Raw genomic sequence first — 17,282 nt, 5'->3', positions numbered from 1 at the left:
GATGCCAACATACCAATACTATAACAGCATGTATCGTAAAAGCATGCGTTGATGCGTCATTTATTAAACCAGTGTGTTTTTAATTATATTATCTGTTTATTTTTCTCGTATAAAATATCGTTTAGTTGATCTAAATATTGCGTCTCTATCGAATTAAATTACGTTTGAAACATGCCAAGGGTAAGTTTTGAAATTTTTTATTAAAAACTAATAATCGAGGTTAACTACATTTGTTTTCATCAGTGTATCTACATTTTAGGATTACATACTTATTGAAATTAGAATTCAGATTTTATATCAATATTTTGTTATTTCATTTTAGGATATACGATCCTATTTTCAAACTATTAAAACAAATTCCAATGTTGCTCCAGCGAAAGCTACCAAAAAACGAATTATTATTTCGTCTGACGAAGATGAGGACAAATCCCAATCGCCACGTAAACGGCCCAAGGTTTTAATATAATTGTTTATCGTAGTTTAAGTTATTAAAGTTTCAAATCTTAGTCATTACTTTTAAAATAGGGATTTAAATTGTGGTATTTGTGTCGATAAATATAATGTAATATATTCTGGTTGTCGTAGAAGACAAAGTTATTGGAGAAGAAAACTATTAAATCTGATTCCGATGAAGATATTAAAATCATTTCTCCTGCTGATATGTTTGGTAAAAATCCAGTAAGCAGACAAGAAGCAACTAAGATATCTAGACAGTCATTAAAGCAGGTAATACATATGAAAGACAATAAGAAAAGGATTCAAAATTTTTAGAATATATAATACCTGTCAAATAAAGGAAAAGAGTTGTAATAAATACATGTCAAAAAATTATTTTTAATGTTACAATATAATTCTTTGTCTTGGTTAAAGCAAGTAACTTGTTAACATACTACATAAAAACAATAAATTATCTGTTCTGTCAGAAAGTACAAAATTTTACCAATGAAATAGTTAAAGTATGCCTATAAATCTCTGAAAGAGTACACAATTCTCTAATATAAAGTTGTCAAACATATATATGGAAGGAACAGGGTGTAGAAATCTTCTGTAATCAAACACTTATTTTATCATAACAAAATAATTCATTATTTTCATGCAACATAATAGTCCTCAAAGCAAGCAGGTCATTTGTTTTAATTGAAATGAAAAGTTTTTATAACTTTGAAAATATTAATTTTTCCATTTATATTTATTAGGACTTTTTTCTTCATTTTCTTAAAACTTCTGAATCCTTCTTCTTATCATCCTTTATAATATTTGAATGATAATATAAAGTAATTATATACATATTAATTTTATTAAATATTATAGAAAGCTGAAGAAGTTCCTAAGATATCTAAAAAGTTACAAAAGAAGGTAATATACAATATTTGAATAATGTTGCAAAGTAATTATATATATATTTTATTAAATATTACAGGAGGCTGAAGGTCATAATGATGATGATTTTGAAGCTACCTTACGTCAGTTAGATACATCTGATATTGAGCAGAGATATTTAACAGAGATTAAAGTTAATGAAGGTATCAATTAACAAGTTGTAATAAACAATATGCCAAACTTATTAATATATTGTGTTAAAATACTAATTGTTTGTATTTATAGATACAAATTTACATGAAAGCAATATTGAAAATAAAGAAAAGACACCCATTAAAAATAAAGAGGATGTTAAAAAGAAAACCAGACCTGATAAAACAGATCAAAAAAAGGATAATAAAGAACATGAACCAAAGAATAAAAAACATTCTAATAATATTTCAGACGAGGACATTAAGCATAAGGGTTCTGAAAATAGTAACAAATTTAAACATACAAAGAAATGTTCTAAAACTTCATCTGCTATTTCTAAGATGGAAGTAGAATATCTGAAAGAAAAAAAGGAAACTTCTCCCAAAAAGATAGACACTTTTGATGTATATGAGGAAAAGATTGAGAAGAAAAAACAAAATGCTGCAATGTATCAGCAATATCTTCAAAGAGGAGGAGCCAGAAATCCAGGCTCAAAAGAAATCCCTGTTGTATGTAATAATTGAGGAATATCGCTTGTAGAAAAATTTAAAATATGTCTAAAAAAAAAAAAAATGTCTAAATTTCAGGGTGCTGAGCAGTGCCTAACAGGATTAAGTTTTGTAATAACTGGCGTTTTGGATTCTTTAGAAAGAGAGGAAGCTGAAGAACTTATTAAACAATATGGTGGACGAATTTTACACCAAATTTCAAAGAAGACTGACTATGTTATAGTAGGTGACCAAGCTGGTCCTGCAAAACTGTCAAAAGTAATATTGATTAACAATATATATTTAAATCTTATTTAGACTTATTATATTATATATTATAAATTCTTTAGGCTACCACCTTAAACATAAAAAAAATATCAGAAGATGATTTGCTTGAGCTGATACGTACAAGGCCTGCAGGTCAAAGTGATAATGCAACACAACCTTGTGCAAAATCAAAAGAAAGATCAAAGAGAAAATCTGCAGAATCTAGCGAAGAGTCAACACCAAAGAAGAAAAAAATTACTGTAAACGAGGAAACTAAAAAAGCAGCAAAAGTGCATTCACCACATAAAAGCGAAAGTAGTAAAAAAGAAATTGAGGACTCATTAAAGCAAGAACTTTATAATAAGGATGAAAAAATAAAATCTTCAATTGAAAAGAAACAGAATAAACATAAAGAATCACTTGTACAGGATAAAAAAGAGATAATTGATGTGAAAGATATAAAAATACAAACAAATACTTTGCAAGATGTAAGAAATAATAAATAAGTATAATAGTAATAACATTAGTCCTTTTTATCAGTTTTATATTGTTTAGATTTTTTTTTTAGATAAATGGGAATACACCAGTGCAGGCATTGGTTGAAAAATATAGGCCAAAAACTATGAAACAAATTTTAGGGCAACAAGGGGACAAAAGTAATGCTAAGAAAATATACACTTGGTTAATGAATTGGCATAAAAATCAAAGTGGTCAAGTGAAACATACAAGACCTAGTAACTGTTTTATCCTTCATGTGTAAAATATTTCTGGTATATGCTTAATACAATTTAAACCTTTACTAATTTTGTTTGTTAGGTCCTTGGGCAAAGGATGATAGTGGAGCTTTTTTCAAAGCTGCTTTATTATCTGGTCCTCCTGGAATTGGGAAAACCACGACTGTCCAAGTTGTCTGTAATGAATTAGGTTTTGATCTTATAGAATTTAATGCATCAGATACAAGAAGCAAAAAACTTCTGCAGGAGGAAGTATCAGAACTTTTATCTAATACCACAATAAAAAATTATTTTAAAGGTATATCTATTGATTAACATATTTTCTAAGTTAGTTTGAAATAACTAATTAATTCTTATTAACCCGTATTTTACTAATTATACTAATGAAAAAATGTAAATCTATAAATATTTTATTTCAACAAATATTTTAAAGTTTTAGACTACAAAATAGATGTTGACTGTTTAATTAAAAAAGTGATCTTTATTATATGGAATATAGAAATATCCTTATATATTTTAAATTACATGATGGTGTTCACAAAAATCTAATAAATAAACAATTGGTCTTCAATGAGTAATTATTTGAGATGTTTTTTAGTGGAGAAAAGGATTATGGATTAGTTAATTTTAGTTATTATTGCATATATATTATTAGTATTTATTTCTTTGAATGTATTCTTGTAGAACACATTTTTGTAAGTATAATTAATAAAATACACTACTAAAGTATAATTAAATGCGCTAAAAATATCAAGTTTAAAAATTTAAACAAAATTACATTGTTATTTTTAAATGCTCTATATTATAGATGTTAAAAGCAAACCATCATCGAAACATGTATTGTTAATGGATGAAGTAGATGGAATGGCTGGTAACGAGGATCGCGGTGGTCTACAGGAATTAATTAATTTGATCAAATCAACTGATATACCTATTGTTTGTATTTGCAATGATCGAAATAATCCTAAAATGAGAACGCTTTCTAATTATACATTTGACCTTCGATTTCCAAAACCTAGATTGGAACAAATTAGGGTAAAACAATATTGAATTCAAATATGTTTAATGGTTATTCACATTATTTGATTTCTTTCTTTTCATGCAGGGTGCGATGAAATCTATGTGTTTTAAAGAAAATATTCAAATTTCGAATGAAGATCTCGATCGTTTAATTGAATCAACTAATCAGGATATTCGTCAAGTTATAAATCATTTGGCATTATTTGTTGGACAAACTGGTTCTCAGGAAAAAAGTGAAAAGAAACATATAAATAAGGATTTGAGACTAGGTCCTTGGGATGTTGTAAAAAAAGTATTTTCCATAGAAGAACATAAACATATGAGTATAAGTGACAAAAGTAACTTATTTTTCCATGATTACAATATAGCACCATTATTTGTACAAGAAAATTACTTGATGGTTATACCTCAAGTGCCAAAGTATGTATTTCAGTAAAATAATGTATTTATTCTTTTTTTCTTCTATATGCGCAAAGTGGATTACGTAATTTAGAGTCTGTTGTCTTACATACTAGAAATTGTAAAAATATATGAAAAGAAATGAATTATATTATAAAAAGAATTAATATTAGTTAATATTAATATTAGTCAAATACTTAATTCTTTATATTGATTTTAGCATTGTTTGTATTTAACGTTATTTTTATATTTTTATATAGAAGTGAATTGTTAGGAAGGGTAGCAGAAAGTGCTGAAAGTATAGCATTAGGAGATGTAGTTGAAAAATCCATAAGAAGTAATAATGCTTGGTCTCTTTTACCAATACAAGCTTATTATTCTTCTGTAATACCTGGAACAGCAATGTCTGGTCACATTGGTGGCCAAATTAATTTTCCAGCTTGGCTTGGACGTAATTCAAAAACTGGTAAACTTAATCGGTAATGTCATAATTATTAACTTTTTCATTTATTATTATATTTTGTATATGAAGTTTTTAATGATATGATTTATAGTTTAATGCAGGAAATTACTTCACATGCACGTTTGGCTACGGGTGCGAGTAAGGAGGCTATAAACTTGGACTACATTAGACCTCTTAGAAATACTATTCTCAGACCTTTAGCAGTTGGAGGTATTGAAAATGTAGATGCAGCAATTGATGTTATGAACCAGTATCATTTACTCAGGTTAATATTTCATTAAGATTAGTTATATGAAAATTAGAGTTTATTGTATTATTGATTTTTAGTATTAAACTTTATTATTTTTTATTGTTAATAGGGAAGATCTAGATTCATTGGTAGAAATTTCTCTATGGCCTGGTGATCGTGATCCGTTTCAAATTATAGATAGTAAGGTATGTTATAAATTCTAGATAATTTTTAATCATTTTGACATAGTGATGTATAGAAAAGTCATCTTTCATCTTATAGGTGAAAGCTGCTTTTACAAGAGCATATAATAAAAATTCCGTGGCTCTACCTTATATAGTGAGTGGAACATCAAAGAAAAAAGTAACATCAAGTATACAAGAAGGTTTCTTAGAAGAGGAGGAAGAAGAAATTGACTCTGATCAAAATGACGATAACATTGATGCAGATAAGATGATTAAGGTTTATTGGAAAATAGATTACATTATTGAAATTATATGTTTATTACGATATTATTTATTGATTACAACGCATTTCAGGCAAAGAAAGCTGGTACAAACAAGAATACTGAATCAAAGGGTAAAAATGCTGATAAAACTGAGAAGAAAGGCAAAAATAGTAGTGATAAGTCTAATAAACGTGGAAGAGGACAGGGGAAAGCAAAATAACACGAACATCGTAAAATTGGAATGTGATTTTTATTTGGAAAAAGTAAGAATTTATGATTTCATAATGTACTTATTTATCACTGGATACTTACATATTTTTGTCTTTTATTCTGCAAGAAATAATGCCATAAACTATTATTTGATGCGTCTTTTATGTCAAAACGGAGAAATAATTTTTTTGGAGTATTTAATGAGATACTATTCAGAAGAATGTATTTTTTACTCTAATGCTTCAGTTGTTTCAACAGCTGCAAGTTCTGATCTGGTTTGTACACATTCTGGGACAAATAAATTTTGATAAATTACTACACATTTTTGTATTGTTGTATTTGTGTAGTTGTGTATTTTGTGTAGTGTAGTTGTATTTAAATTGAATTGTATTGTATTATATACATGAATCATATTTTATTGTAAGAATACATACGTCTTTCTCTAGGTTTCCATCCAATATATTCATTAGTTTTTTTGTTTTCTTCTGTGAGCCAATCTGTCAGTGGTTTGAAGTATTCCAAGAGTCCAGCAGAGTCCATGTTTTTCTGGCCTGTAATTTTTTCCATTGCATCTTGCCAAGGTTTCGAGGCTCCCAGTTCCAACATGGACCTATATTCCAATAATAAATTTCCATAAATTCTAATAGTCATTTTATATCAAGTGAATTATAAAATTGGAAAAGTGGAAACTTACTTTAATAAGTTTCCTGCTGCTTTGTTATTATAAATATCACATTCATGTAGTAGCTTTGAATTTGGATTTTCTGGATCATATTGTTTTGCTTCTGTACAAAGTGCTTTATGGAATTGGAATTGCACCACAAAGCTTACGAAATATCTCAAATACTCAACATCTGCTATTATATGATATTTCGCACCAGGGTCAAAATCATCTTCTGATCGATCCACTGGTGGTTCAATACCTTGAAAATCTTCAGCAAGATCCCACCTAATTAATAATAATTAAAAATTTATGAATTACAAGGTAAAAAGAATACATCCGCATTATAAAATCATTTTATATCAAAGGAGATATATGACAAGTTAAATTTAATAATTACATTAATCTATAATAAGTCAATAGAATTTGCATTTTTTTGTTTATCTCTTTCTCTTTGTAATCTTTCCAAATTTTAATTATTGTAATTTATATATTAATAACTCAGAGACAGTACTAACCAGTTACAATTATAATTATCTGGTGTGACTCGTCCCTGGAATACATTCCATCGCCATTTGTCCATCATATATGCAAATGGTAAGAAGACAATTTTTTCAAGGCCTTTCAAGAAAAGGTGATTGATATTGGTCTCCATGTCAGTTGAATCATCATCCAATAATCTAAGATATAATAAAATGTATTTCCATTATAAAATATTCAGTTTTTAATTATCAAATTTTTATATTTTTATACACTATGATACAAGGAATTAATTTATATAAAGATTACGTCCCTGCTAAAAAAATTGCACATATTTGTAGTTGCATTAATACCTTATTAAATTAAATGTATGCAAATTATTTCGGTATTTGAATTCATTATATACACTTTATAGATGGACTAATCAAAGTTTGAAGTTCAAAATATATAAATTAATATTTTGTAAAGTATGTATAATTAATATCATTTACTTAATGGTTTTCAGGTGACTCGGTGTAGATGCGCTAAGCGATATAACATCGCCAACAGCTTCATGGAATCCAGGATTCGCACCCTCCTTGAAAATGCTGGGTTGATTTTTGTATTGCAAAAAATATTCCACGTGACCCATCTCGTGATGCGCGGTCAACAGATCTTCCATGTTAACTCTGGTACACTGTTTAATTCTAAAGTCCTTGCCATCATAGAAGTCCCAAGCGCTCGCGTGACAGATCAGTTCGCGATCCTTTGGCTTTTCTAATATCGATCGTTCCCAGAACAGATCTGGCATTGCGGTGAGATTGATTGAGGTGAAGAAATCTTCAGCAACACGGAAAATAGTTGTTGCGTTGTATCCTGAGGGAACGATTATATAATAAAGAATACAGGAATCTGTCTGTAAGTTTGACTTCTAACTTCTAAGCTTGGTACATTGATCAACATAATGAAAAAAATCTCGTATTTGAAGAAAAATTGTATATCAAAAACTGAAAAGATACGTTAGATTTAATAACATTGAATTTATATGATATGTTGATATAGTGGCTTTTAGATACTAGAAGTAATATTATTTGTTTTTAATTATCAAATGATCTCTAAATATTTTAAGGTGTATGTTATTAATTGATATATCTATTAGTATTTCAGACGTATATTATACTTATAATTAAACATATACTATACTATAGTTTCCTATTTTACAAACATATTTAAAAGTTTTTTTAAAACATATTGCCTATTTAATCTTTTAAGGATTTTAGTCCTCTATAATAATTGATATTATTGTATTCTTTATATCCTACATCGACATAATATTCCTCCTGTGTTGTTAATATTTGTGGATTTTTTACACTTAATTTAATCTCTACATATTGACTACAAAATCGAATATACAAATAAATTAGCGACCTTTGAAGAAATCCTCAGAATTATACAGTAAACATTTAAAAATGTTTCAAAAAATTTTGTACAATCAGGATCAGAGATTTTATATTGAAATGTAAAATTTACAAACACAATATAAACACCAAAATAATGTATGCCGAGCAACGAAACGAATTCATATAAATTAGAATATAGCACAATAAATTCGTTTATACATTCATAATTAATATGAAATTACAGATTCTAACGTTATAGAGAGTGAGTTATACAATTTTTGTTGCCAATTTTTTCTTTACGAAATAAATTGTACTATATGTATGCATATGTACGTTATTAATTGACGTCTAAATGCTAATCAAACCTTGTTTAATCATTGCATTGGTGACATCTGGCATTTGTTTTCCTGGATATGGAATAGCGAACTCTGCGACGTTCGCCCAAGTTTGCGCCCACATATTGCCCAATAAATGTGCTGGGATGGGGCCATCTTTCGAAACGATATCCTCACCGTATTTTTTCCGAAGTTCTCGGCGAACGTATGCGTGCAATTGCAAATAAAGAGGTTTCAGTTGTTGCCAGAGTGCCTCTGAAAATATTTTATTACAAATGAATGTAGCATTTCGGTAATATTTATTCGGACTTATGTTGAAAATTAGACGTTAAACGGTGTTATCGAAACATTTTTGAACTTCTATTTTCATAAGTATTATTGAAGTAAAAGAAAAAATATTTTCGTTTTGGAAGCAAGATGATTATTAAGCTAGTAAGCGTTTCAATAAAATAAATTTTATAAATGTATTTTATAAATACATAAATAAAGACCATTTATGACTTTACAGTTTCTCCAAATAGGATAGAAATAGTTGTTAGTTTCATCATTGGAAGTCTAATATTCAGTGACAATTAGAATTTATTTCCTTTTGTTTTCGATTTTTAAGCGCACAATATTTTTTATAGAGATATATTAATTTTACTTTTAACGACAAGGATTGAATTTAACAAGAGAAGTATATTTCCTTGAAAAATATAATGTATTATATTAAAATTAAAAGAAATATTAATTTTCACAATCACGTTATCTGACGAAAATGTTAATTTATCACAGTTCGTATATCGGTGCATGAGACGCGATACGTATTTTGTTTCTGAATATTTTCTAACTCATTAAGTATTTACGTTAAGGACTAGATATTTCTTTTTCATCTTTTTCTGTTTGAAAAATATCGAAACGATTACTAAACATTCTCTTGTAAACTTTCTACGCTTCATACGAAATATTTGTATTCTTCCGCAATAAAGTTTTTATAGAATATTTATAAAACATCATTCGATGTTTCATTTGATATTATCGACAGAAATATTTATATTATAATTAAAACTTGTTAAAAATATTTCTTACAAAAATCGCTACTTCTGTAAATGAATCTTTTATGAGATATTAATTGTAGTAGAAATGTCTCTAACGAGGCGTCTTAAATGTCTCTAACGATGTCTAAATTTAGGAGAGGGTCGTTAAGAGCTGTATATTTCTCTTAATATTAACAAGATAGTGAATCTCCTTTAAATTTCTATTAAATGTCTATTAAATCTTTATTAAGTGTCTATGAGAAACCAATCTGCTGTTATTTCCTATTTTTGTTCCAACTTTTTAATGAAATTGTAAATCTATGGCTTATGTGATATTTCTTTCTTATTTTTCCTTATAGAATACGCTGTATTACTAAATATATTATCTCTCAATGTTTAACTTGCCAATTTGCTCGGGGAAGTCATCAGCCTCGTAATCCTTAAGCCAGTAAGCCGCGTTGTCGGAATAATTGTTTAATGTAGCAGCCAAGTTGCTCAGTTCAACGTATCTTTCGTACAATGGTTTCATCTTTTCGCCAGTTGCTTTCCTCCATTCGACCCAAATGTACTTCAATTCCTCCGGATCGTGGCTCTTCATCAAAATCTCCGTGAGCTCCGGTTCCAAAGCGAGATCGCATTTAGTTCGGTTCTTGTAATCGCAGATTTTCGCAGTGCTATAGATGTTCTCCATGTCACTTACAATTTTCTCGTATTCTTGGTAGCTCTGTAGTAAATGTTCAATCAATTATCATCCAGCACTTTTCATCTCCAGTTTCCTCGGCTATACGTACAGTGGCTCTCGAATATATTCCAATACTCACAGAAATTTCTTATACAAAACATTTTCAAATTTCGCTGATACTGCAATGAGAAGCGACTATCGTCTTTATATTGGTAGAATTTCGAACGAATCTTTGCAAATCTTTGCAACCATCACCAACAATAATATTAATTTAAACAGTCGATTACCGATTACAGTAACAAGCCACGATATTTAATGAGATGGTTTTTAGCACTAATTACATCTTCAAGACCATTATTCACGCGGCGTACTAATTTTTGTATCAAATATATGTTCGCAATAAATGTCTTGCAACTTCTATGCACATTTTCTGATCGATTTCCAATTTTACCAATATAATCACGATAATCGTGTCTTGTTGTACTAATGAAATTTCAAAAAGATTCGCCCGATACACGTAATATATTCGTACAAATTTTGTGTAGTGAGCGTTCAAATACTTTCGCGAGCCAGTGTACTTGAAAGTTAATATGCCGTAGGTTGATAATAATCGAATTGTTACATCTTCGGGAAGCGCTGAACGTCCTAAAACGCTGAACTTCTTGAATTGCCGTCTGACATTTGGGTCCTTAATGTCGCTCCAAGGATACTCGTTCACTTTCTTCCAGGCGGATTTGAAGTACTGTGCCGCTTCTGTGGATGTATTCAGTTTGTTTGCTAAATTTTCTGAAGTCAAATTCGACGCGTAGTCCCAGTCGGCCAGCGTATACTTGTTGCTCCATTCCGCGTGTTCGCTGTTGATCTTTTCCAGAAATTGTTTGGCCTTTAGCAGATCTGCTTCCGAATCTACCGCAGCGTTGTCGACATCCTGGGACGTTGGTATGCCCAATACCAGCGTCACTAGGGTTGCCACTAATAGTCTGAGAATTTTACATAAATTTTATAACGTTCAATAGATATTTTAATGAACGTTTCAATAAATAATTTGCGAATGTCGAAAACCTAAAGATAGGACTTTTCTAAATCTAACAGCAGATCTTTTCTGAATCTAACAACAGATTGGAACGTTATAAAATTATGAAATATTTGAGCCAAGCACTCGGAGACTCGTCAGTCCTGGTGTAATTTTTATATTTTTATATTTCAATCTAGCTCTTGTATTCGCGAATGCAAAAGATTTTTAATATTCTTGGGAAATCTTTAACTTCATGCTAAAATGAGAAATTATATAATAAATATAGCGATAGAAGTAGTTTCATATTTTTATCTAAACTTGTGGCAGGATTTACGTAGAAAAATTTATTTAATTAAAAAAGATATTAAACTGTTTTAATTTCTCTAATCTCTCTGTACCTTTTGACTTGCTCTTGTATTTCCTCACAACGTAATTACGAAAATTTTACGCCTAAAGCTAATAATATTATCTCTAATTCAAACATACGCCGATGGAAGAGAAGGGACAGGAAAACACGTCTAAGACGTTTCACTATAAATTGATCATTTAGGAACGTTGTTATCTATTTTTCTCGTTTTATACTCGGCCATGTGCGACGTTAGATTCTCAAATAGCGACGAGGTCGAGGATAGTCGTTTGGTTCAACGATTTGAAAGTCTACATCGTTTAAGAACTCGTTAGAATATTTTTCATTTGGTTCGTCTGTATCCTTCTAACGAATTGCCACATTGTTGCATTCCTATCAAGTATTGAAACGATCGAAAACGGATCATGGCCCAAAGAGTATGTAGAAATCGTCCTTCGAGATATCATTATAGTGAAATTTTATGACTAGTATCCGAAGGCCTTTAACGAGTTCGAAATACGTTTTACATTTACTGACATACAACAAATACTCTAACTCGTACAATAGGATATATCACCTGTGTTATATAAAACATTTTGAAATATCCTTAACAGACCGCGCCTTCATATTTTTATGAATATAACTAATAAAAAAAAAAAGAAGAAAAAATCGAATCGGAATAGAAATTTGCTTCATTTACGAAATATTATAACAAATATTTTGCTTTCGGATATTTTATACATATTTGCATATTATATGCATTCTCTGCGCTTTTGCATCTTCAAAATTCTCATAAACGCATAAAAATCCGCAGTCCGATCGCTAGTATCGAGAATGAGACACGACTATTACGATTATATAAAGGGAGTAGTCAGCCCTAATAGTTTTAAAAGATATACATTCGAGTGCAAAGTAACATGCAAAGTAACGTAAAAGAATTGCATGAAATTGAATGAGAAACTTGGTAAAAAAGATATACTGTACGATATTTATTTTACACACAGGTAGGCGATAAGTAACGAGTTTTGATAGTATAGTACATTCATGAGAGTAAGCGCGTTAAATTATAATATCGCGTGGCCATAGTGCTTTAATCATCCGCGGTCTTTGTATTTTTCAATCGACTAAAATAAGATAACTGCTCCTAACAACCAACCGTGTAATGTTACAACGCGATAGGAATAAAGGAATAAATCTTCTAACAAATCTGTTCTTTATTTAAAAGTACGTAAGCAAACGAGTCTAACTAAATTTATCACTGTTACAGACAGATTCATGAGGATTCGTGAGAATTCTAATGTTTGGATTGACTAGTCACGTAAAGGGAAATGTTATAATCCAAGTTGGCCGTTGTACAATCGAATTAATATTATTAGCGAAACTCTACAAGTCACAAATTACAAGTTATTAGCGGTAATAAATACCTTTGCGTAACAGTAGGAAGTTTGGTAAAATGAAACAAATGAAACTTTGCTTTATTTTATCGTAAAGTTAATTTTATAAATTATAATAAGATACAAATCTACTTATCCTATTCGATGTAAAATTATGAAATGGTAAAAGAGAAGTCTGTGACTTGTAACTTGTAACTTCTTAATTTACTAATAGCTACTACGATCAATTACTAATATCGATAATTGTATCAAAAGTTTCGTAATTTTTATTTATTGTGCAATAGTTTTCAAATTTATAACAATACTGTGCTTGATAGTTCAATTAGACAAGTGCAAGCGTTTCGTTCGTACCTGTATCCGTTTAAAAAAATTAACAGGATGTAATTATATTATTGCTTGATTGTGAAGCTAATGATAAAAAATAATACGCGTTGGAATCTGTTGAAACTTGATCGTTCCTCTATAAATGCTTATCAGATTCTATTAATTTTGCTCAAAAATGTTTATAACATATCTCGAGCTTTGCTTCTATCCGTGAATATTAAAAAATTATATTTATTCATGTTCGATAATAATAAAGTACAATAATGTAAAGAGATATGTGAAATGAATATAAAATGAAATTTGATATTTACACTGCTTAAATGTCATGATAAAAATGTTTCCATAAAATACACGTATTTCTTGATAAATATTGTATACGTGAAATTTCCTAGTTGAAACATGAATTTGATTATACTATTATGAAACAAAATATCTACAAAAGTAAATAAACATTAGATAATTCTATACAATAATCTATCTCACTTATTAATTCGTTATTAATTTAAAATTACTACAGGTATTAATTCTAAAGCAAATTCCACCATACTAAATATCATCTTATTCTATAGTAATCTAACATATACATTACATGTGGTTTACTCTACTGTCTCGAGACTGAATTTGTTCAATTTTTTGCTACATATATCAGATATTCGTATATCAAATTTTCCATAGCACTTACAAATTTCACTTTTCCTTAAATATGTACGTCTAAATTAATCTAACTCGTGCACGTTCCTCGTGTCGTTTTGCATTTGCATTTAATAGGAGAAAATATTGTTTCAAAACCAAATTACAATTCCTGCAGCGAGGAGGAAGGAGAAAGAGAAATAGCAGCGCATTCCGATCGTACACCGTATCATTTCATATCACATCGACAAGTGCATAATCTGATAATTGTGAAAAGTTCGACCACGATACGATTGGATTTCCGTTACGAAACCTAGATAGCGAACGAACGTCTGTTATGTATTTGCCAGTGTTGTAACGAACTACAGGAAAAGAGCGAATACTTGCTGATGGCTGGTTGAAAATCCAATAACAGTTGCTAGAACCGTCCAAGTTGAAGTTTAAGCGATCGAACGATCATTTTGTCGAGGCTTGTACGAAATATAGCAGATACTCACGGGCGCAGCATTTCCTTTCGTAGCTCGCGTTGAAGTTGGATGAATCAACGGAACAGTTGACCGACGATTATGTTCGATTAAGGAGCAACTTTCACGAGTCTAACAAAATCCCCGTTGCCTTGTGGCAAAACTCTCTGGCGAACACACATCGAGTGATGTCGAACCACGAGATACGCCAACTTTTATGCACCGTCCCCACTCTCTGCCGGTGTAATGTTTTCCTCACTATGAACAAACACGACATTATTCGAGGCAGACCTGTTCTGCTAATATTGACGGACCCATCGTCTTACATTGTAATGGGAATTTTACTCTCGATCCTTCTTTTCGGCTTTTATTATAAAGCAGTTACTTTCAATGTACTATATGTCGATTCCGTGATCTGCTACACGTTAGAAGATTTGTTTATCCTCGTTAGATCGATTCACTGTCCATGAGAGAGTAGAGTAGCCTGGCTGATGAAGGCTTCGTGCGATGTACTTTTTTGCGTGCGAATGGTCATACTTAGAAACATAGCAAATTTACTTCGCGGATATTATAGTTTCTTGCGTTTTAATATTATCTCTATCCTCGATCTACATCGAAACATTTCGAATATATAGTTAAAATAATAATAACGAATTTATTTGTATTTTAGGCTCATAGATTATAGTAAGCAGGTTGTTGGGTTTCTTATTTCTAATTTCTCACATCGTATTATATTCTTATAATATTTCTCTCTTAGTTACTACGTTCACTCTTTCTTATCAATTAGTACTTATCTATTTTAATGTAGTATAGTTATGTTAGTAGTGTTTACATTTATATTTCTATATAAAGGTGTATTCTTTTAAAAGTACAGTTTATTATTCGTCCGAGTATAGTATTCTGGCCTTTATGGCTGACTGCACATAATTCAAGATGTTTTTTTACAAATTCTCTGCTCTCAATGGTTAGTACCTGGGAGAAGTTTTCTCTTCTCTCTTCTTGCACCTCATATTTCTGATATTGGCGACATATTGATATAAAATATTTCAGGGTTTCTCTTCTCTACATATCACGTAGCCTGCACGTTTTTGCGTCATTTATTTTTATTCTTTCCCCTTTCCCTCCCTGGATATAACAAATTCATGCCTTCCGATCGGACGTGTTTGAACAATTATTCTGCTCCATATGCACAGTTAGAATGCAAAGTTGAAATATTTTATTTCGCACTTTATGCGACCGAAATAAAAACGTTTCATTTGTCGAACTTTCATTTCCCATTTAAAATGCTATTTTCTTTGAACTATCCAAGAAAACTATCATTCAGTGTCTCAAATATTTTTCCTCTAAATTTCATCCAGTTCTGACTCCGACAAACAGTTGATTGGTTCATCGGGATATAAAACAAAATCAAAATTGTCTAGTTCGACGCTGGCAAAGTAATAACACATTCAGGAATGTGTTATCGTCATCGTAGTTGATCCTTCGGATGAACCTATAAACACAAACAGTTGAAGGAACGGCCGCGACCGTAACGTTTGGGAAACCTTGAAAGAATACGTTGCATCGTCGAGCGCACAGAACCGTAGCTCGACTTTCCGCAAGGTCTTGCGGATTCATTTTTATCGCTTATCCCTAGTCGAAGCTAACGTCCCGGTTGCTTAACGTTATTAACTGGCTTCAGACATCTCAAACGACCAGTTTAACATTCCTGATTCGTAGGGCCGAATGTCCTTGCCTGTTTATACTGTAATGTCCTCCGATTTCTTTTTCAATGTTCTCTCGCGTACGCACGATTATCGTTGTACTTCTCGATGATCATGCTCATTTCAAGGGCTCCTCTTACGGCAATTGAATGTAAAAAGTCTCATGCCGTTTGTACGACGATTGCATTTATGAGGATCGTTGTGAGATCAATAGCAACCGCTGTACTTCGAACTATAGTGGCGGACAAAAGGAAGCTTACGAAATAAGAGACACAGAAAGACACGACGATGATTTAATATTCAATAAGATCGATGAGCAAATGTAACGTACACCGTAGAATAGATGGCCATTGCCAATATGGTAAAACATTTTTGATGCAGAAGTTGCTAAAATTCATGGTATTTCCTTTCAGCAGCTACTGTATTTTAGGAAATTGGTAAGAACATGATTGATAGAGATTGATATTTGGGAATGATTAAAAAATTGCAGGTTGACTTCCCTTTTGTGAAGGGAATTTGTAATATTTATTTATTTTATTTATTTGTAATATGATGGAAAATGTGATACGTTTTTGTTGATATTTTTGTTTTAATGTCACTTTATGACTAAGAAAAGATTTTAATATAAAATAGGTGAAAATAAGAAGAATCTGCTAGATTCAAAGATGTAATTGACGACGTTTCTGTAGGAGGCAAAAATAGAAGAAAGTGGATGAAATTAAAAAATTTAAACGTAAGTGGATGAACTTATTACTTGATTGTGAAACGCAGCGATTCTGTATAATAATTTTCCTAATTATAAATAATAACAGAATACAAAATAATTCTCTCTAGAAAACACTATCAAAGTTTATCTAAAATTTACATGTATCCGAATTAAAAGAATTCAATTTTGCAGAGAAATAAATTCCCTACATTGGTGAATGTTATTTTGAACATTATTAGTGGCGGCTATAACAACAACAACCTCATAAACCAAAATGGAACCATTCTCGAGTTTCATCGTCATCTAACTTGTATGCAACTGCAGTCCACGAAATAAGTTTTTTCTCTCAGCATCGGCTGTTTCTCTACTCGAAATGA

The 17,282-nt window shown here is 30.5% G+C and overlaps 2 protein-coding genes across 3 annotated transcripts; one reads left to right on the top strand and one right to left on the bottom strand.

Annotated features, from left to right (window-relative positions):
* Positions 1-14: 14 nt before the first annotated feature.
* On the top strand, positions 15-5,823 carry LOC122566223 (replication factor C subunit 1). 2 transcript variants are annotated; one of them, XM_043723180.1, is made up of 17 exons: positions 15-180; positions 323-454; positions 586-726; positions 1,312-1,356; positions 1,421-1,523; positions 1,606-2,021; positions 2,100-2,279; positions 2,351-2,755; positions 2,836-3,001; positions 3,084-3,299; positions 3,810-4,036; positions 4,107-4,441; positions 4,681-4,899; positions 4,975-5,148; positions 5,243-5,318; positions 5,395-5,574; positions 5,652-5,823. In XM_043723180.1, exons 1-17 carry the CDS (start codon positions 172-174, stop codon positions 5,778-5,780), a joined length of 3,153 nt encoding a protein of 1,050 aa, XP_043579115.1. In that variant the 5' UTR covers positions 15-171; the 3' UTR covers positions 5,781-5,823. The 2 variants fall into 2 exon arrangements, with proteins under 2 accessions (XP_043579115.1, XP_043579116.1); XM_043723181.1 differs by lacking the exon at positions 1,312-1,356.
* On the bottom strand, positions 5,792-14,695 carry LOC122566225 (angiotensin-converting enzyme-like). Its single transcript, XM_043723183.1, has 9 exons — positions 14,530-14,695; positions 10,946-11,303; positions 10,047-10,365; positions 8,656-8,880; positions 7,403-7,766; positions 6,950-7,111; positions 6,465-6,719; positions 6,205-6,380; positions 5,792-6,058 (listed from the first exon to the last, which is right to left on the bottom strand). Exons 1-9 carry the CDS (start codon positions 14,538-14,540, stop codon positions 6,000-6,002), a joined length of 1,929 nt encoding a protein of 642 aa, XP_043579118.1. The 5' UTR covers positions 14,541-14,695; the 3' UTR covers positions 5,792-5,999.
* Between the last annotated feature and the right edge of the window lie 2,587 nt (positions 14,696-17,282).

The sequence above is a fragment of the Bombus pyrosoma genome, linkage group LG3, assembly GCF_014825855.1.
Source record: "Bombus pyrosoma isolate SC7728 linkage group LG3, ASM1482585v1, whole genome shotgun sequence".
Taxonomy (NCBI): Eukaryota; Metazoa; Arthropoda; class Insecta; order Hymenoptera; family Apidae; genus Bombus; species Bombus pyrosoma.
This window is presented reverse-complemented; position numbering and strand designations above follow the sequence as displayed.

What these genes read in the sequence shown, in the direction of transcription:
- LOC122566225 (XM_043723183.1), bottom strand. An exon ending in GTTCAGCGCTTCCCGAAGAT is followed by an intron (nt 10,366 to 10,945) that starts GTAACAATTCGA and finishes CATTTACTACAG; the next exon opens with AGCTACCAAGAATACGAGAA. An exon ending in AGTCACCTGAAAACCATTAA is followed by an intron (nt 7,112 to 7,402) that starts GTAAATGATATT and finishes ATTATATCTTAG; the next exon opens with ATTATTGGATGATGATTCAA.
- LOC122566223 (XM_043723180.1), top strand. An exon ending in AAACAAATACTTTGCAAGAT is followed by an intron (nt 2,756 to 2,835) that starts GTAAGAAATAAT and finishes TTTTTTTTTTAG; the next exon opens with ATAAATGGGAATACACCAGT. An exon ending in AATAAAAAATTATTTTAAAG is followed by an intron (nt 3,300 to 3,809) that starts GTATATCTATTG and finishes TCTATATTATAG; the next exon opens with ATGTTAAAAGCAAACCATCA.